General features: G+C 41.0%; 1 protein-coding gene across 3 annotated transcripts in view; it reads left to right on the forward strand.

The window, feature by feature from the left end:
- Positions 1-24,748, forward strand: part of CNTN6 (contactin-6) — a 158,923-nt gene that overhangs the window by 122,585 nt on the left and 11,590 nt on the right. For all 3 annotated transcript variants that reach the window (XM_075938669.1, XM_006122484.4, XM_075938670.1), the window contains 4 exons: positions 7,234-7,304; positions 13,419-13,653; positions 17,684-17,799; positions 19,619-19,805. In XM_075938669.1, coding sequence (XP_075794784.1) covers positions 7,234-7,304; positions 13,419-13,653; positions 17,684-17,799; positions 19,619-19,805 — 609 coding nt within the window. The remainder of the gene's footprint in view (positions 1-7,233; positions 7,305-13,418; positions 13,654-17,683; positions 17,800-19,618; positions 19,806-24,748) is intronic.

The following is a 24,748-nucleotide window of genomic DNA, read 5'->3' on the forward strand; positions in this document are numbered from 1 at the left end:
CAACCACATATGCTCCAAACCCTCAGACAGAGACCTACACCTACAAGATCTTCAACAAGCATTCTGTAAACTGCGATACCCACACGAGGAAGTGAGGAGACAGATTGACAGAGCCAGACATGTACCCAGAAGCCCCCTGCTACGGGACAAGCCCAAGAAAGAAACCAACAGAACACCACTGGCCATCACCTACAGTCCCCAGCTAAAACCTCTCCAACGCATCATTAGAGATCTACAACCCATCCTGGACAATGATCCCTCGCTTTCACAGGCCTTGGGAGGTAGGCTGGTCCTTGCCCACAGACAACCCGCCAACCTAAAGCATATTCTCACCAGCAACTACACACCGCACCATAATAACTCGAACTCAGGAACCAATCGCTGCTTTTGCAGATTCAGACTAACACGGCTACCCCTCTGATACTTGATCTTAACTGTTGCTGTGGTCTAGGTATTGTATTGTATTGTACCACTTGTATTGCTCAGTAATCACACTAGGGATATGTCTACACTGGCGGGTTGTTGCGCCAGAAGTATGCAAATGAAGTTAAGCGTGGATTATCGCCGAGCCTCATTTGCATACCTAATGAGCTGCCATTTTTGCAGAAGAGTCTCTTGCGCTAGAAGGAGTCTCTTGCTCAAGAAGGGGCAGTGTAGACAGCTCCCTCTAGCGCAAGAGCCTCTTCCGCAAAAATAGTGGCTCATTAGGTATGCAAATGAGGCTTGGCGATATTCCACGCTTAGCCTCATTTGCATACTTCTGGCGCAACAACCCGCCAGTGTAGACATAGCCTAGGTGTATGGGTTACACCAAGACAGAGCTTTGGAGATGTGACTGTTTAAATGGGGGGTAGACATGAGCTCTAGGCCCCTGCTACCTCTGTGGGTCCCAGAGCTCAGGCTCCAGCCTGAAGCCAAATGTCTACACTGCAATTAAATGGCCCAGGGCCTGCAAGCCTGAGTCAGGTGTCTAATTGTAATGTAGATGTACTCTGGAACATCCTTTTTAAGTATGGGCCCCACATAGCATGAGTGAGTGGCTCAACCCCTCTCTATAGGGTGACCAGGCATCCCATTTTTAAAGGGACAGTTCCATATTTAATCCTTCCTTCAGGCCTCCCAACTTTTTCTTAAAAACATGCAAATTATCCCATATTTTTTGTCTTTCCACCCTTCCCCCATCAGTAACGGTAAGTCCTGCTGCTGGCCAGATTTCAGCTCCTGAACTGCCTACCTCCTGGTGCTGAGTGGGGGGTACTGAGTTGGGGTGGAATCCAGTGGCAGATGATGGGGGAGAGGGAAGAAGGCTGGTGACGGGGCAAAGATGCAGCATATGGGTCCAGCTGCTGCCTTTGCTGGTCTGTCAGCACAGATTCCACTGTGTGCTGGCTCCTGGCTAGCAGCCCTCCACCCCATCTCATGTCCAGACAGTGCTGGCTGTGTGCTGTGAGCTACAATGGCTGCAGAGTGTAGGCAGATGCCAGGTGGGGCCATTTCTGTGTTACCTCTGCTGCCCACCCCATTGGCCCCGTACATGTTCCCCCCTCACTGCCCTCTCCATGCTTGTCCCACTCCCCATGCTGTGTGGAGAACTATCCCCTGGTCAGAGCACTCAGCTCATTGGCAGCCAGACTGGCAGGCTCCTTCTGTCCTCCACTGCTTCTGGCTGGGCTGCCCCCCCCCAAGCAAATCCAAGAACCTTCAGTCTGTGGTGATGTCCAGGACAAGCCAAGCCCTGCATATGCCAAAGTCCTACTCAGCACTGGCATAGAGAAGTCCCTCTGCCCTTCAGCTAAGCTCTGGAATGGTGTGTGGAAGCAGTTTTCAGCCTGTTCCCACCCCAAACCTTCAGTCTCCACAGCCATCCCCTTAGCAGGGGCTTAACACCCTTTTTGCTTCCCCTCCCCCATCTTTGGTCCTCCCTCTTCTGTCCCTTAGGCAGCCCTCTTACTAAGCCACTTCCCTCTTGCTAAGCCAGGCTCCATGGCCACTGAAGCCTCTTTGTTACGGTTCCCTAGGCCCTTGTGCACAATGCATCCTTAGAGTTTAACACCTTACTGATCAATTTGCAGCCAAGGGACCGGAGGTGCCTGAGTTATGTTGGTGGCTAGCAGCAGCCTGGAGGTGATAGCTTCCCTTCAACACTGTGAAGGCAGGAAGGGTTCGGTTCTGTAAAGTCAAGTCGTGGGCTTGGTCATTCTCCTTTCCTACTCCTCCATTCCCCCACTGGAAGCAGTTCCTGTCTCGTCCATTCTGCATCGTGCAGAAAGGTTCTGGTAGCTATACTCTGAGATGTACAGTGGCAAAAATCAGTGTGGGGAGGGGAGGGATGTGACCCTGCTCCCCCACCTCATTGTGTTGTCTCAGGGAGTCATGATGCCTGATACCAAGAGAGGTGGGTCTGTCCCCAGAGATTCATCCAGGCATGGAGGGCACAGAGTAACAGGCAGGGAGTGCTGGGTTAGTCTGTCACCCCCTGTGTATGAGAGGTGTGTCCCTTCTCCCCATATAATCCCCAAAACCTTGATGATAAAAAAAAATCCAACTACACAGTATTTTTAATGGGGATTCAGTCAAGTAATGTTAATATGAAAGTTAGTTCTGATTGATTGCTGTTGAACTCTCTTGGATATGCATAATTTAAATAGGCGTCCCATATTCAGCATAGAGAAATCTGGCCACCCTTCCTCTCTCCTAGCTGCCCTTAATAACTGGTCTATTCAAATAAAAACCACACTGCTCTGACCTCCAAAGCCCTGCTAGAAAACAGGTGCTAACTCATCTAACTGCAGGGCAATCTCATCCATACAGTCCTCAGCCACATCCAGATTTCAGAACACAGCAACCAGCCCAGAATCTTCAATGCCACGTCCCCAGGATAAGAGAACTTCACTTTTGCCCTCAGATTTAACTTATAGCAATAGGTGAGAAGTGTTCCAGGGATAGTCACCAACTGCCTTACTCCCTCAGAATGCATCGACACTGCACCGTAGCTCAAAAAAAGAGACTGAATTTGAGCTATGCAAATTACATATCTTATTTCTATCTTATTTTGAAATAGCTTATTTTGTAATTTGGAGCTGTCTACACAGCTTCAAATTGTGAAACAACACACTATTCCAAAACATCCCTTATTCCTTGTGGAATAGTGAGCCCAATATATTTTAAAATAATGGGCATGCCCAAAAGACACAGAGTAGCTATTTTGGGATACATCCAGTATCCTAAAATAGCGCTGCAGTGTAGACATAGCCCCAATCTCCAGGCTGCCTTCATTTTACCCCACACTGGAAGCCTTTTAAAGACTGGGACCCACATAGCTGGAATGGGTGACTCATCTCCTCTCATTCATGGGGTGATGGTGAATAAAGTGAAGATGCAGGCCAGCTTTTCTTAAAAGCAAGGGGAAAATGCTGCACCCCAAAAAGGGTTGTAGTAAAATATATCTTCTTCCTCTGGAGCAAGTGGGGAGTACATAAGGAATTGTGACTTTCTAAAATTGTTGCTGGGGCCGAACTATGTGCTATCCTTCACAGAGGAGTGAGGATGAAAGTTCAGTCTAAACCATGTAAGGTTCTAATCCCCCACCAACCTAGAGTGGAACAAATACTAAAATACCTTCTCAGGCTGAGATTTAAAAAGCAAATAAGATAGTCAGATACTTTTTAGTCTCCCTCACTTAATTAGCAATCCTGCTGATTACATGATGCTTCAGTGAGAAGTAGTATGTTGGAATTCAAGATTCTTTCTTTTAGGCCATGACTTTATTAGCCTTTTTAGTAAAGACCCACTAAATTGAATGCTGAGGGCACCACCGTCGATGCCAGTACTCCTTGTTGTAGGGAGTAAGGAAAGTTAACAGGAGCATTTCTCCAGTTGACCTCTAACTATTGGACTGCCCTAGAAAATCGGTGCAAGGTAAATTGACTCCAGCTAGGCAATTCACGCAGCTGGAGTTGTGTATCTTGCATCAATTTCCTTCATCAGTGTAGACCTGGCCTAAGTAAAAACTTTCAATAGCTCTGCCAGGAGGCTGCACTAGATTAGATGCAAAGAGACAGCAGTTTGCAAAGCAAAAAACAAAAAAAGAAAAACCCAATAACAATCAGGCCATTTAAAATAGGCAGTTGGGGAAGAAATTGAAATAAGAGAAAAGAACATCTTGCTCACAATGCTTCACTAAGGCCTGGCCCAATGCACTGATGCCAGGGCAGAGGCTTCCATAAACTGTACTGGTTCAGGACCTAATGCCTTAAGCACATTATTGTGGTAAAGTGTACCAGCTGCTGTACACATGGGCTGAATACAACGGCTGTGCAGCAAGATATACTAGACACAGCTTAGCCTTCTTTTCTTCACAGAATATGAATTCACAACAAGAACACAGCAGTGGCAGCAGAAGACTAGCAATGAAAGGGTAAATTAGAAATGCCCTGTTGTAATAGCGATTTTGCCAGCTAAAACCTGATTGAGCATTAGTAGATTTGTGGATGCAAATGAACCACTGCTCATTTCATTAAAATGCAGCTGAGAATTAATTGAGCCTCCGTTGGTGCACTCAACTGTAAATTTTCATCTGTTTCTCAACTATGACCCAGTTGAGGCTCTGTTGAGCAGTAGTATAAATTTTTCCCCATGCAAATGCAGTAAACACTGAACTCATTTAACACATGTGCTAATTGAGCATCAACTGGTTCATGGAACAGTGGAGCGCTAGTTGAGTCTGGCGTGAAAGTCTTTTTTTTTTCATTTACTTCTTTAGATTAATCCCTCTCCTTCCCATCTTAAATGCCTTAACTATGAAGCACACAGTGACACTGGATATGAGTGACAAACTTTAACCTCTTATAATAAGTTCGCCAATAGATCTTGCTTTACTTTTATCAGATTCGGCCATTTTGTAACAATAGTCTCCCCAAAGTTCTAAAATTGGGAAAAAAAAGCAAAAGTAGTCGCAGAAATGTTGTGCAGAAGACATGAGGTAAAGGCTAAATTTGGGCTACAGAATATGTTTCCTTGGAAAAAAACTGATTTAAGTATGAAATCACTAGAAAGGACGAAGCCTCACAAAGGTTTAGGACTGAAGGGGTATGTCTACACTACCCTCCTAGTTCGAACTAGGAGGGTAATGTAGGCATACCGCACTTGCAAATGAAGCCCGGGATTTGAATTTCCCGGGCTTCATTTGCATAAGCGGGGAGCCGCCATTTTTAAAACCCCGCTGGTTCGAACCCCGCGCAGCGCGGCTACACAGGGCTCGAACTAGGTAGTTCACGAGGAGTAACAGTAGTTCGAACTAGGAAGCCTAGTTCGAACTACCTAGTTTGTGCCCCGTGTAACCGCGCTGCACGGGGTTCGAACCAGCAGGGTTTTAAAAATGGCGGCTCCCCGCTTATGCAAATGAAGCCCGGGAAATTCAAATCCCGGGCTTCATTTGCAAGTGCGGTATGCCTACATTACCCCGCTAGTTTGAACTAGCGGGGTAGTGTAGACATACCCTATTGGAGTCCTGTAATTAGTGTGTGGTCACGTTTCAGGTTAATGCAATACAAACCACATAAACATATGTGGTTACTATCTTCCTGATTTTAACTAGGAACTTATTTATATCATTAGTCCCATAGAAGAATAGTCAAGAATAAGGGACTTCTCAAAAGGTGTCAGAATTTGGTCCATAAGGCCAGATTTTGTTACCTGTACTCTGGTTTAATAACACTGTCCTCCACAAATTGTTCCTCTGAAGACAATGGGTGTGATTTTACCATCTGTCTCTGAGAGGCACAGAACAACTTGCAGCCAGAGTATCTGACAGGAGTATCAGGCCCCTGGGCAATGTGTGTGTGTGGTGGTGGGGGGAGGGGTTCCATGCTGCAGGAAAGGGCAGGGCCGCAGGCGGAAGGGACAGCGCAGAGGCAGCCAGCAGCCAGCCCCCAGCGATGCTCAGACCATGCAGTGTCTCCCTGCTGCTGGCCCTCTGAGTCAGCCAGAGCATGCAGTGCAGGGCTCTGGAGCATCTTGCCTGGTACTTGAGCAACAATTCTGAAAGGCAGAGCTCTAGCTGGCGGTGGCAGCTTCAGGAACACCAGGCCCTTTAAAATCACCTGGCCCCAGGGCAGCTGCCCCTTTTGTGCCCTCCCTCCCATCAGGCCTGCCTGCAGTTCCGGTGACTTTAAGCCTCCTTTGTGCACTATCAGACCTCATCTGCTTGAGGTGCATTGAGGTTCCAGTATTTGAGGGAGCTGTGAGATGTATGCTCTCCCCTTTCCATCTCTGACATGTTAGATACTGATTCTACATCCAGTCTTGCCGTAGAGGCCCTGTCGGGCAGCATAAAGCTACTAATGAAAGGATTGCTCTTATGGCTAGCTCCAGCATGCCAAAAGCATTGCTGCAGCAACATATAACAGCCATAGTGGAAGGGAGAATCCTTCCCACTGAAGCTACGTATGAGGTGCTATTCAATCTGAGTAATGCTTCTAAGCTCTGGCACACTCTGAAGTTGCAGAATTCAAATGAGGCCCATCTGATTAGCACAGCACCCACAGCTAGGTTTTTGTTTCTGTTGGTGGTTCACATTTGCACATACATCAGTGCACATACAATTATTCTGCACATGGATGGGAAAAAAGAGGTAACATTGCTTGGAAGTTCTATGAAGTATGCTCCTCATCTTGAAATACCATTTCGTTACATTAATTGGACATTATAATAATAGCATTACGGTGAATCAAACTGCAAATTTAAATACCTTTGGAATCTTCAAACAGTTTGTCAAACGACAAGCACAAATGTGGTAGGATTTTTTTTGAGGGGTGTCAAGTTTCTTCAGAAAAAGGAAAACCTAAAGCTAATTAAAATATATATTTCTCCAGGAACATATTTACTGCTCAAATGTATAATTAGCCAGAAAATCAGTAGAATAGCAGCTACAGCCTGATTGAAAAATCATTTTGTCAATTAGCTGATGAATATGAGTGTCAAATACTTAATGTTCCTAGGTTGTTTAATTTTTTCAACCAGGATACCCAGGTATCAAATTCATCTGTGACCTCTGCCTTAGAAAACTTAAAATGTGTAAATACAATTTAAACTCATTTAAACCACAGACTCTACACATTACATTTCGAAAAGCAAAGTTACTGTATATCAAAACAGCTGACATGGGAGGCTGCAATCATGCTTTTGACAACAGCTGCTGTTAATTGCAAGTTACAAATGTCCTTTGTTCTTTAGTTCCTCTAGTGGCACCAACAAATGTGAGCGGAGGTGAAGGAAGTCGCTCTGAGCTTGTCATCACATGGGAGGTAAAGTCTAATCTAAATCAATTGATCTAAATAGTTTGAGGAAAAGAATATGGGTGAAACCCAGGACCTCCTAAAGCCACCACAAGTCTTATCGCTGATTTAAATAGAGCCAGGACTTTTACCCTCTGCTGGCATGGAAATACTCAAAAGATACAAATCAGGTTTTCTTTGTCATTAATAATTTATAGAAATAAACAGTTTGAGAGGCATACTGTAAAGATGTTTAGAACATGTCTATAACCCTGTTATCTCCATAGTACAGAAAATCACTTAACATGCTAATCTGCTTGGCTATTTTCTGCCTTAAACATTTTTTACACTTTTGTTTGAATGTTCTTTATTTGGGAATACTGTGCTTTATTTGGGAATACCATGTATTAAAAGAGCTATGCCTTCAATGCATACACTTAGTATTAGAGAATAAAGACCAATCATATATCTGAAGGAAATCTCTTCCTTAAAATATACTACCCATAAAATGTGGTCTGGATTAAAACTCCAATCACCACTTCGGGAGTCAGAGAGACACCTAAAACAATTCTTCTTTTCCTTCAGGGTTTTTTTTTGGGGGGGGGGGAGGGCGAGAGGGGACATGTTATAGATAAGAAATGTGGCTTTGGCTTTCTGAGGTGATTTGGGGATTTAGACACACAACTCATATTTAAATTTATGGGATTTACACTGTTCAATATTTTAGTTGTCTTAGAAAATGTCAACCTGTACATGAAAAGGATGCTACAGCCCAGATTGTAGGCTGAACACCAGCCAAGTAGGCCTCACCCTCTCCTGAATAGGACAGAGCTGGGGAGTAGATATGGAATTCTACAAGATGAAATATGTTTTAAGGGGGAAGACTCCTATTTATTTCAGTGAACTTTGGGTCAGGCTCTTCTGTTCACAATGTTCCCTCTTCTATGAATTCAAGATGATTGGAGGAGCCTGATCTGATTCTGCTCCTCTGTTTGCCTCATGAGGTTGTTTCCCTTTGCAAAGAGTGGAGAGTCCTAAACTGAACCCTGTCAGCCCATGGTCAGGATAGTGTGTGTGTGTGTGTGTGTGTGTGTGTGTGTGTGTGTGTGTGTGTGTGTGTTATACACCCGAGTCTTCAACTGCTAGGACACAAGGTCCTGTCACAACGGGACACCTAGGGGAGGCCGACGGGCACCCCGAGAAGTTTTATGTCCGTGTCTTTGACTGCTAGGACCAGGGTCCCTTTGTGGTGGGTCCCATTGCAGAGGGCAGCCAACAGGCTGACAGATGCCCTAGAGTTTACAAGGAGATCTTATTATACCTCAGCCTTTGACTGCTAGGACACATGATCCCTTCGCAGCGGGCAGCCTAGGGAAGGCTGAGAGGTGCCCCTACGGATCTGTCCCCTCGAGGCGACACGATCCAAATGCCCTGCTCTGCCTGATTCTGCTCCCTATGACCAGCTGAAGTTCTTTTAAATTGTGCTTGGTTCTGTTACAGCAACTGAAGGAGTCAGGTTAAAACTTAACCAGTCACAGGTTTATTAAGGAAACTTATAAAGCATGTGGTTATAATGGCTATGGCTCTATTTCCTAACTGCTAGCAAATATAGATCTTTAAAAAATGGCTACAAAGAAACTAAAGATAGAAAATAAAAATAATGGTACCAAGTGACAGCTTAATCTTTAAAGAGCTCTAAGTCTATGTGTACACTTAAGACAAAGGACACATCCAGGTACAATTTTTACCCCCTTCTGTGCCTCTTGACTCCAGAGTATCAGGCCAGGGCCGGTCCTTCAATTCCTAGGAAAGACGAATACGAGGTGGGCGTCCCCATGGAACCTCGGGGGGCCAATCACCTAACTCAACCAGCAAGTAGATGGTAGATTGACACTCAGAGTGAGTGTGCAGCTGGACCCATCTTTATACCCATAGGGTCACGTATTCTCTTCCTTATCTATGGCGCCAAATGGATCTGGTTTGTCTTTGTGATACCAGCTCTTACAAGGGAGTTGTGAACTTAATTTACACTTGTAAGAGAGAGAACTAAATTGGGAGTACTGGACATTCTTTACTGGGTGGGAGATTCCTCCCCCTACCCCTCCCCACTCGGACGAGTGTGTGTTCGTATCAATATAGGTGCCAGCCAAGGCAGCGCTCACAGCCTCGAGGTCAACAATTGGCGTATCTCTGTTTATAGCCATCCAGGGTCACAGCAGCCAGCATATCTGGGCCTTCTGTCAAGGCTTCAAAGACTCTGCTGATTTTACTGCTCTGTGTGCCATGTATGCTCCAGGCAAGCAAAAATGGATGTTACAGGTGGGGGTTCCTGTCTGGCTACAAACCCACAGATAGGGTGTGTCTAGACTACATGCCTCCGTCGATGGAGGCATGTAGATTAGCCAGATCGGCAAAGGGAAATGAAGCTGCGATTAAAATAATCGTGGCTTCATTTAAATTTAAATGGCTGCCCCGCTCTGCCGATCAGCTGTTTGTCGGCAGATCGGGGCAGTCTGGACGCGCTGCGCCGACAAAGAAGCCTTTCTTGATCGGCACAGGTAAACCTGGTTTCACGAGGCATACCTGTGCCGATCAAGAAAGGCTTCTTTGTCGGCGCGGCGCGTCCAGACTGCCCCGATCTGCCGACAAACAGCTGATCGGCAGAGCGGGGCAGCCATTTAAATTTAAATGAAGCCGTGATTATTTTAATCGCGGCTTCATTTCCCTCTGCCGATCTGGCTAATCTACATGCCTCCATCGACGGAGGCATGTAGTTTAGACGTACCCATAGGGTGTAACCCTAGAAGAGATAAAGGACAATTAAATGGTACAATTTCCATATTTAATGGCCACAACAAATCTAAATTCTCTTGTGTTTGATCATATGTTAAACAGACAGTTCACTCACCTTCTTTAGATAAATTCTTCTTCTGTTACACAGTGTCAAGAAACAAGTGGCAGCCCTTGATTTCCATGGCCTTGAGAAATGACACTGCCGTTATTTTCTTCCCTCCATGGAAAGAATCCAAGAGCAAGTGGTGATTACAGTAAAATAGTTCACAAGTGGTTACTGAGCAAATAAGAATCTTGAAATAAAAGATTTAGATTGCAAAATGGGCTTTTTGTTTTGCACATACTGCTGCAAATGTGATTTTCTTCTTGGATATCAGGTCCACTGAATGCCCATGCCCATGTCATTTCAACGATGGTTTTCTTACGTTTCCATATACTACTTTCTCTCCTTTCTCTTTTCTTCTCCTCTGTTCATCCATCATGAAAAACAGCCAGACAGCCACATCAAATTATCTCTGTAATGGGCTAGGAGTCACTACAGTGGCAACTCCTGCTGGCTGTTCTCGGAATTAGATCTCTGCCTGCCATCACTGCTGTCTCCTCTCTTGGGACCCATGCCATTCCTCAGAACGCAATGCCCTTTTCTGGGAACATCCCCATTATGTTTTCTCTTTCCTCTTCTGAAGGGCCACTAATTTTCAGTCCAGCCACTTGCCTCTGTGGCAAACTGCATTTGCCTGTCTAGCCACTTGCCTCAATGGCAAGCTGTAGTCTGTGCTCTGACCACTCTCCTTAATGGCAAGTGGAACAATGGGGGGTGGATGAGGAGGAGACCAATTCTACCCAATAGTCTGTCCCCCAACCCAGGGATCATATAGCTGTCCTACCCCTGCTCCGGCTTCTGATGCCTGTTTCCCTTGTCCACTTCCCAGTAGCTCCAGCATCTAATTTGCCTTCACACCATGATCTCAGTCTAGCAGCCGGTCATGCTGGAGCTCCCTATTGCTCCCCTGATCCTACCTAGCACTGCTGTGTTGACCGTGTTGCTCTCTTGGCTGCCAGTCCTCCTCTCTTGCTCTCCAGGGAGAGACTCCTCTCTGCTCTGCTGAGCAGACTTTCTTATATGGCCCTCCGTGACCTTGATTGGCAGTCCTAACAAGCTTCCTCCCTATTGGATATTTCAGTAAGCCCCCTGCCCTTTGATTAGAGTTCTGCTCAGCCTCTTTGAGGGCTGCTTTAACCCCCACTGTTACCTGTGTCAAGCAGCTGCACCACCATATTCCCATTTTGAAATCTAGCATATTGGACTCTACAGTCTATCCTGAGGAGCAGCCAGGAGAGATGCTAATTATACCAGGCTAACAACACAGAACACAACTCTTCTGCTTACTGTGATGAACTGACCAACCACCCTGATAAAATCTGAGGTCACAGAAGCCTCAAAACAAATTAAACGCTCTAGCAAATAGCTTAAACTCTGACATATCCCCACCACGACCATAATATAACAGTTAACTCTCTCAGTCCTGGGTAAAAAATAGAAGGGGGAAATATACTACAGAGGGTTTTGAGGATTAATGTTTGTAAAACACTTCAGGATTGATTCAAAGGGGTAGCTATGTTAGTCTGTAACTGAAAAGACTTAAAACAACAAATAGTCCTGCAGGATCTTAGGGTATGTCTAATTATAGGCCATTTTTTCAACAAAACCTGAGTTATGTCCACACTGCAATTTAATTCTTTCAAAAGTAAATCAAAAGAGCAGAGGGGGTTTTCTGGCATTGGTAATCCTCTTTCTATGAGGAAGAAGCCTTTTTTCTGAAAGAGCTCTTTCAGAAAAAGGTGTGTGTGGTCAGGGAAGAGGGAGTTCTTTCAAAAGAAGAGGAAAGAGGAAAAAGCACAGGTGCCCTGGTGGCCACTCCATCCATAGTAACCATAGCTTAAATGTGAGATAGAAAACATTCAGTGTGGATTCTACCTTTCAAAAAAGCAAATCCCTTTTTCGATGTGCTTTTGTGTGTGGATGCTGTCTTTCGGAAGATTTTTCTAAAGATCTCTTCCAAAAAAAGGGCCTTCCAAAAGAAGCCTGTAGTCTAGACATAGCCTAAGAGACAAAAAAAAAATGTAGATGGTGTCATGAGCTTTCGTGGGCACAACAAACCCTCTTCTTCAGAAGAATGGAGTTAAGATGCCCAGGATACAAATATCAGAGAAAAGAGAAAGCTTTCTTCTTCTGCTATTTATTTGTACTTCAGGGTGGGTAAGCTTAATACAGATGCTAAGCTTTATTATTTCATATGGTACTTGCCATTGGACTTGGAAGGATTAAGGAGAATAAGCAAATATATTGTCCTTAGAAAGCTTGTTATGCTTTTCTCCTCCCCTTCCCCCACTTCTTTTTACGATATTGATGGCTGTAATAATTCATATGTACGGTAGATCTTTGTACTCTAAACTAATGATCACTAACAGTTCTGCTGTTCTTCCTGCCCTTGACTATATCTTTAGATTTTCTACCATTTGTGCACGGATGCTTTTCAATGCATCTTTGTTTGATGTGAATATCTGCACTGTGTGATATATTGCTACAGAAAACATCCTGTATATCTTGTATCATGCAGCACTGGTCCTTTCACTTCCTTGTATAAAATATTATACAAATGTTCTCTCTCCTCAAAATGCCAGTGTGATTGTGTTCTTTTCCTCAAAAAAACCACAAAATAAACCAAAACAAAAAAACAGTGCTGATGAAAGTGCCCACTTGGTATGAACCATTAGCATATACTTTGAGAGGAGATTTCACTAATAGAAACATTAATTTTGCTATGTAGTCCTTCAATAACTTGTCTATGGCTATGCAAGACAAAATTAAATAAAGACATTTTATGCACTTGGGATTGCACTCATGCTAAAAATTGAAATAAAAGAGGTGTGCATACAAGTATGCAATTAACATACACTTATGTATAACCCACATGTGCTCTTTTCCAACTTCTTTTTTTTCCTTATAAATTGTCCAAAATTAGCATTTTAGTCCCTGTGGGGGGAACAATTCAGATACATCCTGAGTTGAGTGAAATGCTTTTAATTTAAAAAAAAAAATCACACTTGCAAGAGCATGTCTTTAATGGGGCTGATCAAATCTTTTGTTTCTAAATTGATTGCCTCAATAGATGTATTGTTTTGATTTTTATTTCAATATTAAATTGACTGATGGAGCAAATATTATTATCTTCTCTAAGGCACAGTCAACCAAATCAATGCACCTGAAATATACTGATAGAATGAAGATTCAATTAAAACTGTATATACTTTCAAATGCTTATTGATTGATTTCCTCTACATCTACAGTCAGTTCCTGAAGAACTACAGAATGGGGAAGGTTTTGGCTACATCATTATGTTTCGACCTCTTGGTTCAACAAGCTGGACGAAGGCAGTAGTGTCTTCGGTAGAATCATCAAAGTATATCTACAGAAATGAAAGTCTTATGCCTCTATTCCCTTTTGAAGTTAAAGTGGGTGTTTACAATAATGAAGGAGAAGGAACCCTGAGCTCCATATCCATTGTCTATGCAGGAGAAGATGGTAAATATAATTGTCATTATTATTTACTATTTTATTAATGTTAAATTAGCATTTTAGTTCCCAGCCACATTCCTAAGAACATAAGAATGCCATGTTGAGTCAGACCAAAGGTCCATCTAGCCCGGTATCCTGTCTGCTGAGAATGGCCAATGCCAGATGCCCCAGAGGGAGTGACTAAAACAGCTAATCCTCAAGTGATCCCTTTCCTGTCATCCATTTCCAGTCTCTGACAAACAGAGGCTAGGGACACCATTCCTCTCCATTCTGACTAATAAGTATTGATGGACCTAACCTCCATGAATTTATCTAGTTCTTTCTTGAACTCTGTTGAAGTCCTGGTTTTCACAATCTCCTCTGTCAAGAAGTTCCACAGATTGACTGTGCACTGCATAAAGAAAAACTTCCTATTGTTTTGTTTTTTAAACTGCTACTCATTAATTTCATTTGGTGACCCCTAGTTCTTATGCTATGGGAACAAGAAAATAATTTTTCCTTATTCACTTTCTCCATACCTGTCATGATTTTATAGACTTTTATCATATCCCCACTCAGTTTCCTCTTTTTAAAGAAAAGTCACAGTCTTTTTAATCTTTCTTCATATAGCACCTGTTTCAAACCCCTAATCATTTGCCCTTTCTGAATCTTTTTCAAACTTTTTTGAAATGATGCAACCATATCTGTACACAGTATTCAAGATATGGGCATACCGTGGATTTGTATAGAGGCAATAACATATTCTCTGTCTTATTCTCTATCCCTTTCTAAATGATTCCTAATGTTATGTTTGAATTTTTTGACTCTCATTGCACATTGAGTGGATGTTTTCAGAGAACTAGCCACAATGACTCCAAGATCTCTCTCTTGAGTCGTTATAGCTAAATTAGTTCCCATTATTTTGTATGTATAGTTGAGATTATTTTTCCAGTATGCATTACTTTGCATTTATCAACATTAAATTTCATTTGCCATTTTGTTTCCTAATCCTCTAGTTTTGTGAGATCCTTTTGAAGTTCTTCACACTCTGCTTTGCTTTTAACTATCTTAAGCAGTTTAGTATCATCTGGAAATTTTGCCACCTCACTGTTTACCCCATTCTCCAGATTATTTATAAATAGGCTAAATAGGTTTGGTCCCAGTACAGACCCTTAGGGGACACCACTAGTTACCTCTTTCCATTCTGAAAACTGACCATATATTGCTGCCCTTTGTTTCCTGTCTTATAATCAGTTATCAGTCCAGGAGAGGACATTCCCTCTTATCCCATGACTACTAACTTTACTTAAGAGCCTTTGGTGAAGGACCTTGTCAAAGGCTTTCTGGAAAGCTAAGTTTCCCTTTATAGAATCCATGTTGACTTTTCCCCAACAAATTAAGTTCATCTATGTGTCTGAAAATTCTATTCTTAACTATTGTTTCAGCTAATTTGCCCGGTACTGATGTTAGATTTACCTGTCTGTCATTGCCGGGATCACCTGTAGAGCCCTTTTTAAATATAGGTGTCAGATTAACTATTTTCCAATAATTAGGTATAGAATTAAAGGATAGTTTACAAACCGCATTTAATATTTCTGCAATTTCATATTTAAGTTCTTTCAGAACTTTTGGGTGAATGCCATCTGGTCCCGGTGGCTTGTTACTGTTAAGTTTATCAATTTGTTCCAAAACCTCCTCTAATGATACCTCAATCTGGGACAATTCCTCAGATTTGTCACCTAAAATGAATGGGAATATTCAGGTTTGGGAATCTCCCAAACAGCCTCAGCCATGAAGACCAAAACAAAGAATTCATTTATTTCCTCTGCAATGACCTTATCATCTTTCAGTGTTTCTTTAGCATCTCGATTGTCCAGTGGTCCCACTGGTTGTTTAACAGGCTTCCTGCTTCTGATGTACTTAAAAATATTTTGCTATTACTTTTTTAGGTTTTGGTTAGTTGTTTGACAGAGTTTATGCTTCTTTTTCATTTTCCTCACTAGGATTTAACTTCCACTTTTTAAATGATGCCTTTTTCTCTCTCACTGCTTTTTTTACTTTATCTTTAAGCCATGGTGACACTTTTTTAGTTCTCTTACTGTGGTTTTTAATTTGGGGTATACGTTGAAGTTGGGCCTCTAATATGGTGCCTTTGAAAAGTCTCTATGCAGCTTGCAGGGATTTAACTTTTGGCATTGTACCTTTTAATTTCTGTTTAACTAACTTCCTCATTTTTGTGTAGTCCCCCTTTTTGAAATTAAATGTCACAGGGTTGGGCTGCTGAGGTGTTTTTCCCATCACAGAGATGTTCAACTTTATTGCATTATGGTCACTATTTCTAAGCAATCCAGGTATATTTACCTCTTGGACCAAATCCTGTGCTCCACTTAGGAATAAATCAAGAATTGCCTCTCCCCAAAATTGTGGGTTCCAGAATCACCTGCTCCAAGAAGCAGTCATTTAAGATGTCATATAACTTTATGTCTACATCCCATCCTGAAGTGACGTGTACCCAGTCTGTATGGGAAAGTTGAAATCCCCCACTATTATTGAATTTTTATTTTGATAACCTCTCTATAATCTCCTTTTGTATTTCATAGTCACTAAGGCTACGTCTAGACTGGCATGATTTTCCAAAAATGCTTTTAACAGAAAAGTTTTCCATTAAAAGCATTTGTGGAAAAGAGCGTCTAGATTGGCATGGACGCTATTCTGCAAAAGCACTTTTTGCGGAAAAGCGTTCGTGGCAATCTAGCCCCGCTTTTGCGCAAAAAAGCCCCGATCGCCATTTACACGATCGGGGCTTTTTTGCACAAAACAAATCTGAGCTGTCTACACTGGCCCTTTTGCACAAAAGCTTTTGTGCAAAAGGACTTTTGCCTGAACGGGAGCAGCATAGTATTTCCACAAGAAGCACTGATTTCTTATATGAGATCGTCAGTGTTCTTGAGGAAATTCAAGCGGCCAGTGTAGACAGCTGGCAAGTTTTTCCGCAAAAGCAGCCTAACGGTCTCCTGGTCAGGTGGTTAGTAATAGATCCCTACTGCTATACTCTTATCATTAGAGCATGGATCACTATCCACAGAAATTCTATGGAACATTTTGGCTCATTTATGATTTTTACTTCATTTGATTCTTCATTTTCTTTCACGAAGAGCACCACTCCCTCCCCAACACGACCTATTCTGTCCTTCTGATATATTTTGTACCCTGGTATGACTGTGTGCCATTGTTCGTCTTCATTCTACCAAGTTTCTGTGATGCTTATTATATCAATATCTTCCTTAAATATGAGGCACTTTAGTTCACGCATCTTATTATTTAGACTTCTAGCATTGTGTATAAGCAATTTAAAAATTTGTCACTGTTTAGCCATCTGGCATTTCCTGATGTTTTTGAATGGCACTCTTTTTCAGCTGACTGTTTCTGATCTTACCCATATTTTGTCATCTTCCATCCTCTCCTCCTTACTAGAATATAGAGAACTATGGCCTCATAGTGCCAGGCATTGCTCAGATATGCTACCACATTTTGCTTGCTATTGTATTCTCTTTGGGGCTGTTTCATAGAAGAGGAAAAAATATGACCTGCATTTTATGGATGGGGGTTCAAGTGAAGAGGGTGTAGGTCCAGATTTTCAAAACCACTTATCATCTAACAGCTCCCATCTATGGAATCAGAAGAAGGCTAAAAGATGCTGCTTATATCCATAGTTTTCTAAAGAGTTTGATATTGTGGATGCTAAGCACTATTGTAAACATAGCCACTTATTTTGTTGCTTAAATTGGAGCTGAGCTTTTCTGAAAATCTGGCTTATGTTGCAGGAGTTGAGCATTTTTTAAAATCATGCTCTTATTGACTTAGCCAAGGTCACACATGATGTCTGAAAAACAAGGAACTGAAATCAAATTTCCTGAGTTACAGCCCAGTGCCTTAACCACAATACCTTTTGTTCCTTTTAGTTCCTGCGCTTTAGATGGTCTCAGCTTTTAATCCAATGATATGTTCTGTAAATTGCATTTATTACAGACCTGCCTTTTCTTTCCTATGATCTTAGAGCCTCAGATTGCACCATCGGGGGTTTCCGTGCAGAGCTTTTCCGCTTCTGAAGTTGAAGTCTCCTGGAATGCTATAGCATGGAACAGGCATACAGGAAGGGTGCTTGGCTATGAGGTGATGCATGTAACATTAATTATATTTTTATTGAAAGATGTTCTTTTCGGACTTCATTGCAATCATATCTCTTCTGAGAGCCATGCATATTCTAGTTTGCCTTCCATTACAGTGAGTTAATGGATAAAGAAACCTTAACCCAGCTCTCATTAGCAACATTTCACCTGGAATAATCACAAGGATTTGTATACTACCGTTCTGTCTGTGCCTTCCTATAATGGCAAAAAATAAATTATGACTTCATAATCAACCCTTAGGTCTGCTCTTTTGCAATGAATACTACAGGTTGACCCTCTCTAGGCTAGGACTCTCAGATCCTGACTGATGTTGAACCAGAGAGTTTTCTGAACCACAGAAGGTAAAACATTATATAGCAGCATTACCAACACTTCCACTGCTTATTGGGCTCTTAGAAGACATTTAGGAGTAAATTAGAACTAAGTAACAACACAGAACATTGAGAGCCAGGAATGCTGGCTTTAAGCAAACTTTATGGGACCACAGGAAACTTGGCCATGCCCATGATAAGTGAACAGATGTTGTTAGACCAGAGATTTCTGCACTAGAGAGGTTCAACCTATTTAAGAGTACTTGCATTTTATTCTAAAAACTCTAACTTTTCTTCCACCTATCCATTCATGTTCTTACAGTATAAGCAATTCAATACTGTTTGAGCAACATCGGGCACTTGATGGCTCTGAGGCATATAAATGAGAGAGAGCAAGTGTTTTGACATTGGGTCACCAGTACAAATTCATTTGAAATCGGGAGTAACTGAAAATTGTTATCATCAAAAGACTGTTCTGTAGCTTATGTAAATTGCATTGATATTCTCAGCCCAGCTCGCAGCGAATAGCTATCCCAGTAATAAAAAATAACAGCTTACAATAATAGCACATTTCTCCCTATTGCACACACTGATTGGCAGTCTCCTGCACTGAATAGTCATGAAGGCCTGCTCCAAACTCCACCTTTATGTACGCAGCATGCAATTCTATTGCTATCAATGGGTTTTCATGGGATATAAATCTGGAAATAATTGATCCCCAGAAGTGATGCCTTCAGCAAAGAGTTATGGCACTCTGGTGCAGGGTGCGGGGCAGGAAGTTTTTTACATTACCCCCATTTGTGCTCTATATGTTCTATGAATACACTGACACTGAAATATTACTTGAGCTTCCAGTCCTGTAAATCCAGCCCATTTCACATGCATTATTGTTAAAATAAGCCCTTAATAAAACTAATGCAGACAACAGAAATATTTAAATTTCTATTGTCCTATCATTATTAATATACTAATATACTTTATATTAATATACTTATTAATATACTTTATATTAATATAAAGTGGTAGGGTGTAGAGTATGCAAGCCTTAGTAAATCAAACATCTATTAGAAAAAAAGAGATGTCTAAGAAAATATTTGCTATTGTAACAAAACCACATAGTAAAGAAACATAATTAAAATCCTCCTTGATGGCTCATATAAGTGTCTCATTGTGTCTTTTTTTAAGTTTCCTTCAAATATGCTCAAATTATAAAATAAGACAAGCCTTTAAAATTTCTTACCTTCTCAAGGTTTCCCTTTTGGACATCTATAAAACTAAGGATTTCTCATTTGCTTTTCTAATTTGTATTCAGAGTCTGAAATTTTATTTCTTCACTATAAATATTCATGCTTCATTTTATTTCCTGGCAGTTTTGATTACAAAACATGCTGTCTTCCTTGAAACCTTAGTTGTTGGCTTATCTCCTTTCCAATCAAGACTGTAATTGGTGGGAAAACAATGAACTGCCTGTTCTTTGCCCTTAATATTCAGGTTTTATACTGGACAGATGATTCCAAGGAAACCGCAGCTGGTAAAGTTAGAGTCAGTGGAAATGTAACAGCAAAAAACATCACAGGATTAAAAGCCAACACACTATATTTTGCAACAATAAGAGCTTACAACACAGCTGGAACAGGACCATCTAGCACTCCAGTCAACATCACTACTAAGAAGTCTCGTAAGTATTTACTGTCATACTAAATAAGGAATATAGAAGCAGAACAAATGTGTAGCCTTATATAAATATATTACAATGCATCTTTGTTTTCTGTAATGACGTTAATAAATGTATCCCAAATAGCTTCACAGAATTAAGCAAAATCAACTTCTTTACAAAATAAACTACTGTATCTCTCCCTCTGAAATAGGCAGAGTAGTCACCATGAGAAAGTCAACATTTACCCACAGTTTCCTACATTGTGATATCTGAGGTGCCAATTCAGTACATAGACACCAAAAGGGAACTCCTGGGGTGAAATCCTGGCTGCAATAGATATATCTGCACTACAATTAGACACCAATGGCTGACCTGTGCTACCTGAACTAGGGTAAGAGATTTGGGCTTAGGTTTGATTTAATTAAGGTGTAGACATATGGGCTCAGGCTGCAACTTGAGCTCTGGGACCCTCCCACCTTTCAGAGTCTGAGAGCCCAGCACCAGGCTGAGACCAAATGTCTACACACAATAAAACAGACCCTTAAACCAAGCGTATACCAGCCAGAATGGGCTAATTATGGATTTAATTGCAATGTGGATTCATCTAGTCCTGGCAATTGCATAACTCCCTTTAATATAAATAGGACCATGATCTTACCCCTACAGGCTATTTTGTACATTATAGACTACAGTTAGGTGATTTTCACAGTCACTCACAATTTTTGGTACAGAAAATAACTATTGCATTTCAAGTATCAGAGGGATAGCCGTGTTAGTCTACAAGGTGCTACAGGACTCCTTGTCGCTTTTGCAGATCCAGACTAACAGATGTATTGGAGCATATGCTTTTGTGGGCAAAGACCCACTTCGTCAGATGTCTGTTAGTCTATAAGGTGCTGCAGGACTCCTTATTGCATTTCAGATGTTGCTAAGCGGCAACCATTGAAAAACATTTACTTTTCAATAGCAATTATGTCCTCACTGCTGCATGTTTTCACGTGAGATTTTAAAAGAGGTGCCAAGCAAATAAAGAAAAGCTATTCCAAATGGCAAACCACAATATTGGGAACCAGGAATACGAGTTTCCGTCAGGGTGTTTGTTTGTTTGCTTGTTTGCAATAAAAGTTTTTACTGTTTACATTGCTATCCACCACTGTTCTGTAGAATGAGAGAAATATATGTAATGGATTCATATAAAGGTATATTATCCAGCCATTTAAATTTCCCTAAAAGAATACAGTGAGCCCTCGCTACTTCGCGGTTCGACCATCGCGGATTCACGACTTCGCGGACTTTTTTCATTACATTATGTATATACGTGAATCCGCGATGGTCGAACCGCGAAGTAGCGAGGGCTCGCTGTATACATGTTAAATATACATGTCCCTACTTCGCGGATTTTCAACTATCGCGGTCGGGTTTGGAACCTATCTACCGCGATAAACGAGGGTTCACTGTAATGGTAAAATATACCATTCCCTTTTCAGAACTCTGTCCAATGAAGCTAATAATGATGATGGTCTAAGGTTTGTTTTTATAGGGTGTTGAGAAACTCCTGGAAATATCAAGTACAGTCTAGGAGCTACCAAACATCTTGCAGTATCAAGTTTTTAAAGTGACATGAGAGTCTTAACATTAGCTAACAGTAATAGAAAAAGCATTAAATCACAGATCTACACAGATGGGACATATTTGTAGAATCACAATAAAAATAAGATTTAAGACTAATCCAGTCCCAGTAGAAGTCACTAACTTCAGTGGGCACTGAAGGGTTACATATAGCAAGAATTTGCAGAACGATTTTGTGCAATAGCGAGCATGCATGTGCATGCCATATGACATATTAAGCAGCTATATCACCTCTAGATGATGTCTAAATAAGCACATTGTTGTCGAAGGCTTAAATCATCTACTTAAACTTCCCTTTTCCTTGAAGATTGATAGCATTTACAGCTAGAAAGTATACTAATACTTAATTAGATTCAGTGGTGGGAGTGTTAAAGATATCAGTTACTAATTGATATACATTTTTCTTTGCTATTAAATATATGCTGTGTATCTCACATACTGTCTTAATCCTAGTCATAATTCTGTTTTTTGCCTTTATTACATATAATTTCTACAGATGGAAAAATACACATACAAGGGGATATATAAAACCAATTTATTATTATAGTGCTGGCTGTAAACTCTGCTATACATTTTTTACATCATTTTCATAATAAATTCCTATTTTTGGTTGTTTCTGAGTTGAAAGTGAAAAATAACTTCAGGCAGAAACCTGGCACAGAGTCTGTAAATTTGGCATATGCTGGAAGCAAAACATATTGGCAACTAAGAAGAGTCGAATTATTTTTTAATGTGTAATGCTATGATACATTATGAAAGCTCAGAAGTGTTCCAGGACATATAGCTTATGAAAATAGTTTTTCTGGTCTCTTTATGTATTTCAAATATTATTAGAAAAAACAGAATTGGAGTGGCATTTTCTGTACAGAATTAGGGCCTATGTAAAAGTCCTCAATGATCTCAAAATGTTTTGCATTTCCTTGATGGATCTTCTCTTCCTCACAAAGATTAGATGTTAGAAAGTGTGAATCCCCTATTAATGTCAATTTAAGAGACAATTGTATTGATTTATGAATTACACCCACAAGAACATTGCCATCCTTATTTTAGATTGTGTACTTCTTGATTACATATGGAGAGATGGTCATGTTTGCACAGATAAAGTGAATTTCATATTTAAATTTAAATGCATTGTTAGTCACCATATAGTCTTCTAAACAGAATTCCACAATGAATCCTTTTTATGAATTAAACAGCAATGTTCAAAAGAGATTTAGTGAGTTAAGTGTCCAATTCCCACTGAAATTCAATGGGAATTGGACACTGAGTTTCTTTGGCAATATCATACTTAGGGCATAGGGGAAGGCCAAATAATTCAAGATCTACCCTTCCCACTCTAAATGTCTAGTTACTATTCATATAATTTATTTTACTCACAATAACCTTGAGTCCCTTCTCCCCACCTTCATTAACCTGTAGAAGAGAGAAAACATATGTTTTGTTTAGTAATGGTTTTTGTAACCTTCATTGTCAGCAAAACAGAATTTTGCCTGTTCCTCAAAAGAGTACATCAGAATTAGAGCTGAACACAAATTTTGTAACACAAAGTTTATCCAGTAAATTTGGTCTTTTTTCCTGATTAAAGTGGCTGCTTTATGCCATTTAATTTACCTTTCAAAATGAATATTTTAGGTGAAACTTTTAGCCTATGGTTCTTTTATGAGCAGCTCGTGACATATAGCAATTAGAATATGTCATCCTGTGGCTGAGTGCCCTTGCAATTCCTTTTGTCCATTCACACATCTCCTTAGTTTTTGGTTTATTAGATTAATTCACATTCAAATCCCTCCGCAAGCTGATCTGTTTACATATCTTCTCACCAGGTTAGTTGGTGGCCTCCTGCCTCTGATCTCACTCCCCAAATCCCAGGTTTCTGTGCTGGAAGTTACTTGTTCCCAGCAACCTTTGGATTAATTTTATATCTCTCTCATAAACTCCTCCGTAAGTTGCTCTCCCAGTTCATCCCTGGTATCTCAGTGTTCTCTGCTGGAGCCTGTTTGCTCTGAGCAATCAGTCATCTTCCTCCTTCTCCACTCTGCTTTCCCAGGGTATGTCTACACTACCACCCTAGTGCGAACTAGGGTGGGAATGTAGACATACCCCCAGGGAATACCCTCTCTGCAGCTTCCCCTTTTCTTAATAGTTGAGCGTTGCTCAGGTATGCCTGCATAGCAACAAGGGCTGGCTAGCCTTTTAAGCCGCAAGCCTACTACAATCTGACATTCAAGCTGTGCAATTGGTCACCTTAGCATACAGTAAGGCATTACTCACCCTGACTGAAAATGGCAGAATCTCTCCCTTAATTTCTTATAAGCTTAATTTACCTGTCTATTAAAAGAATATAAGTATACTAAGACATCTGAGGCCTCATTAGCTAATATTTGAAAAACTCTAAATTCCTCAGAAGATAGGTGCTTTAGATGTGACAAGTATCAAATAAGTAATAATAAATGAAACTAAGCACTTTAGATTAATATTTATCACTTGAGAACAGTTCCTAAAAATGTACAGTAGGTATGGGCCTGAACTAAGAAGCTCTGATCTAGAACTGTAATTTTCTACAGTTGAAGAGGATTTGGATCTGTGTGTTTCAGGCCGATCTTTAGTATTTATTATAACTGACAGAAAAGAGGGTAAGCACTTGCTTTGTTCAATAGAAGCTTTGTTGATACTTCCTACCTCCACCACCAACTGCCCACTCCTCAGTAGGCACTAAAATACTTGAGGTTTAGTAAAGCATCTGTGTTTTCTTTTGATTATCATGGCACTAAAATGACATATCAAAGTGAGATCTGCCCATCAAAATATTCAATGGGATGAATCTTCGAGCTTAAGAAAATCTAATTCCAAATATTGCAAAGACTGTTAGGCTTTGGTTTGTTTGCTTAATTTATTTTAATAAGAATATTGTATGCACATTATTTTTTCTCCATAGGCCAGATCTACCAGTCCAGTCACCTGGCTTTCTGCAGAGACATAAGGAGGAGTGGGGGATGAGAAAAGATAGCTCTTAAACACCTTTCTAGTCCATTAATGTAGCACTGGCTGGAGGGACCAATTGGGCCTCCAGAGTAACTTAGAACAACCTTAAGACTGCTCTAATTTACATGGGTAGTGACTGCACCACTGACTATTTCATTAGCACAATAAACGCCAGCTTCATCTTCAGGCCTTCTCAGATGTATCACCTACAACAATGGATATGGTACTTCTAGCTGCATGGAAGAATACACTTTGGTATTTAGGAAATACCTAAATTTCCTAAATGGAAGGCCAGCCTACATTCTTGTGCTGAAGGGAACTAATACTAGCTCCAGACGGCCTTTACCTATATA

Source organism: Pelodiscus sinensis, chromosome 11 (genome assembly GCF_049634645.1).
Source record: "Pelodiscus sinensis isolate JC-2024 chromosome 11, ASM4963464v1, whole genome shotgun sequence".
In the NCBI taxonomy this organism is placed as follows: domain Eukaryota; kingdom Metazoa; phylum Chordata; order Testudines; family Trionychidae; genus Pelodiscus; species Pelodiscus sinensis.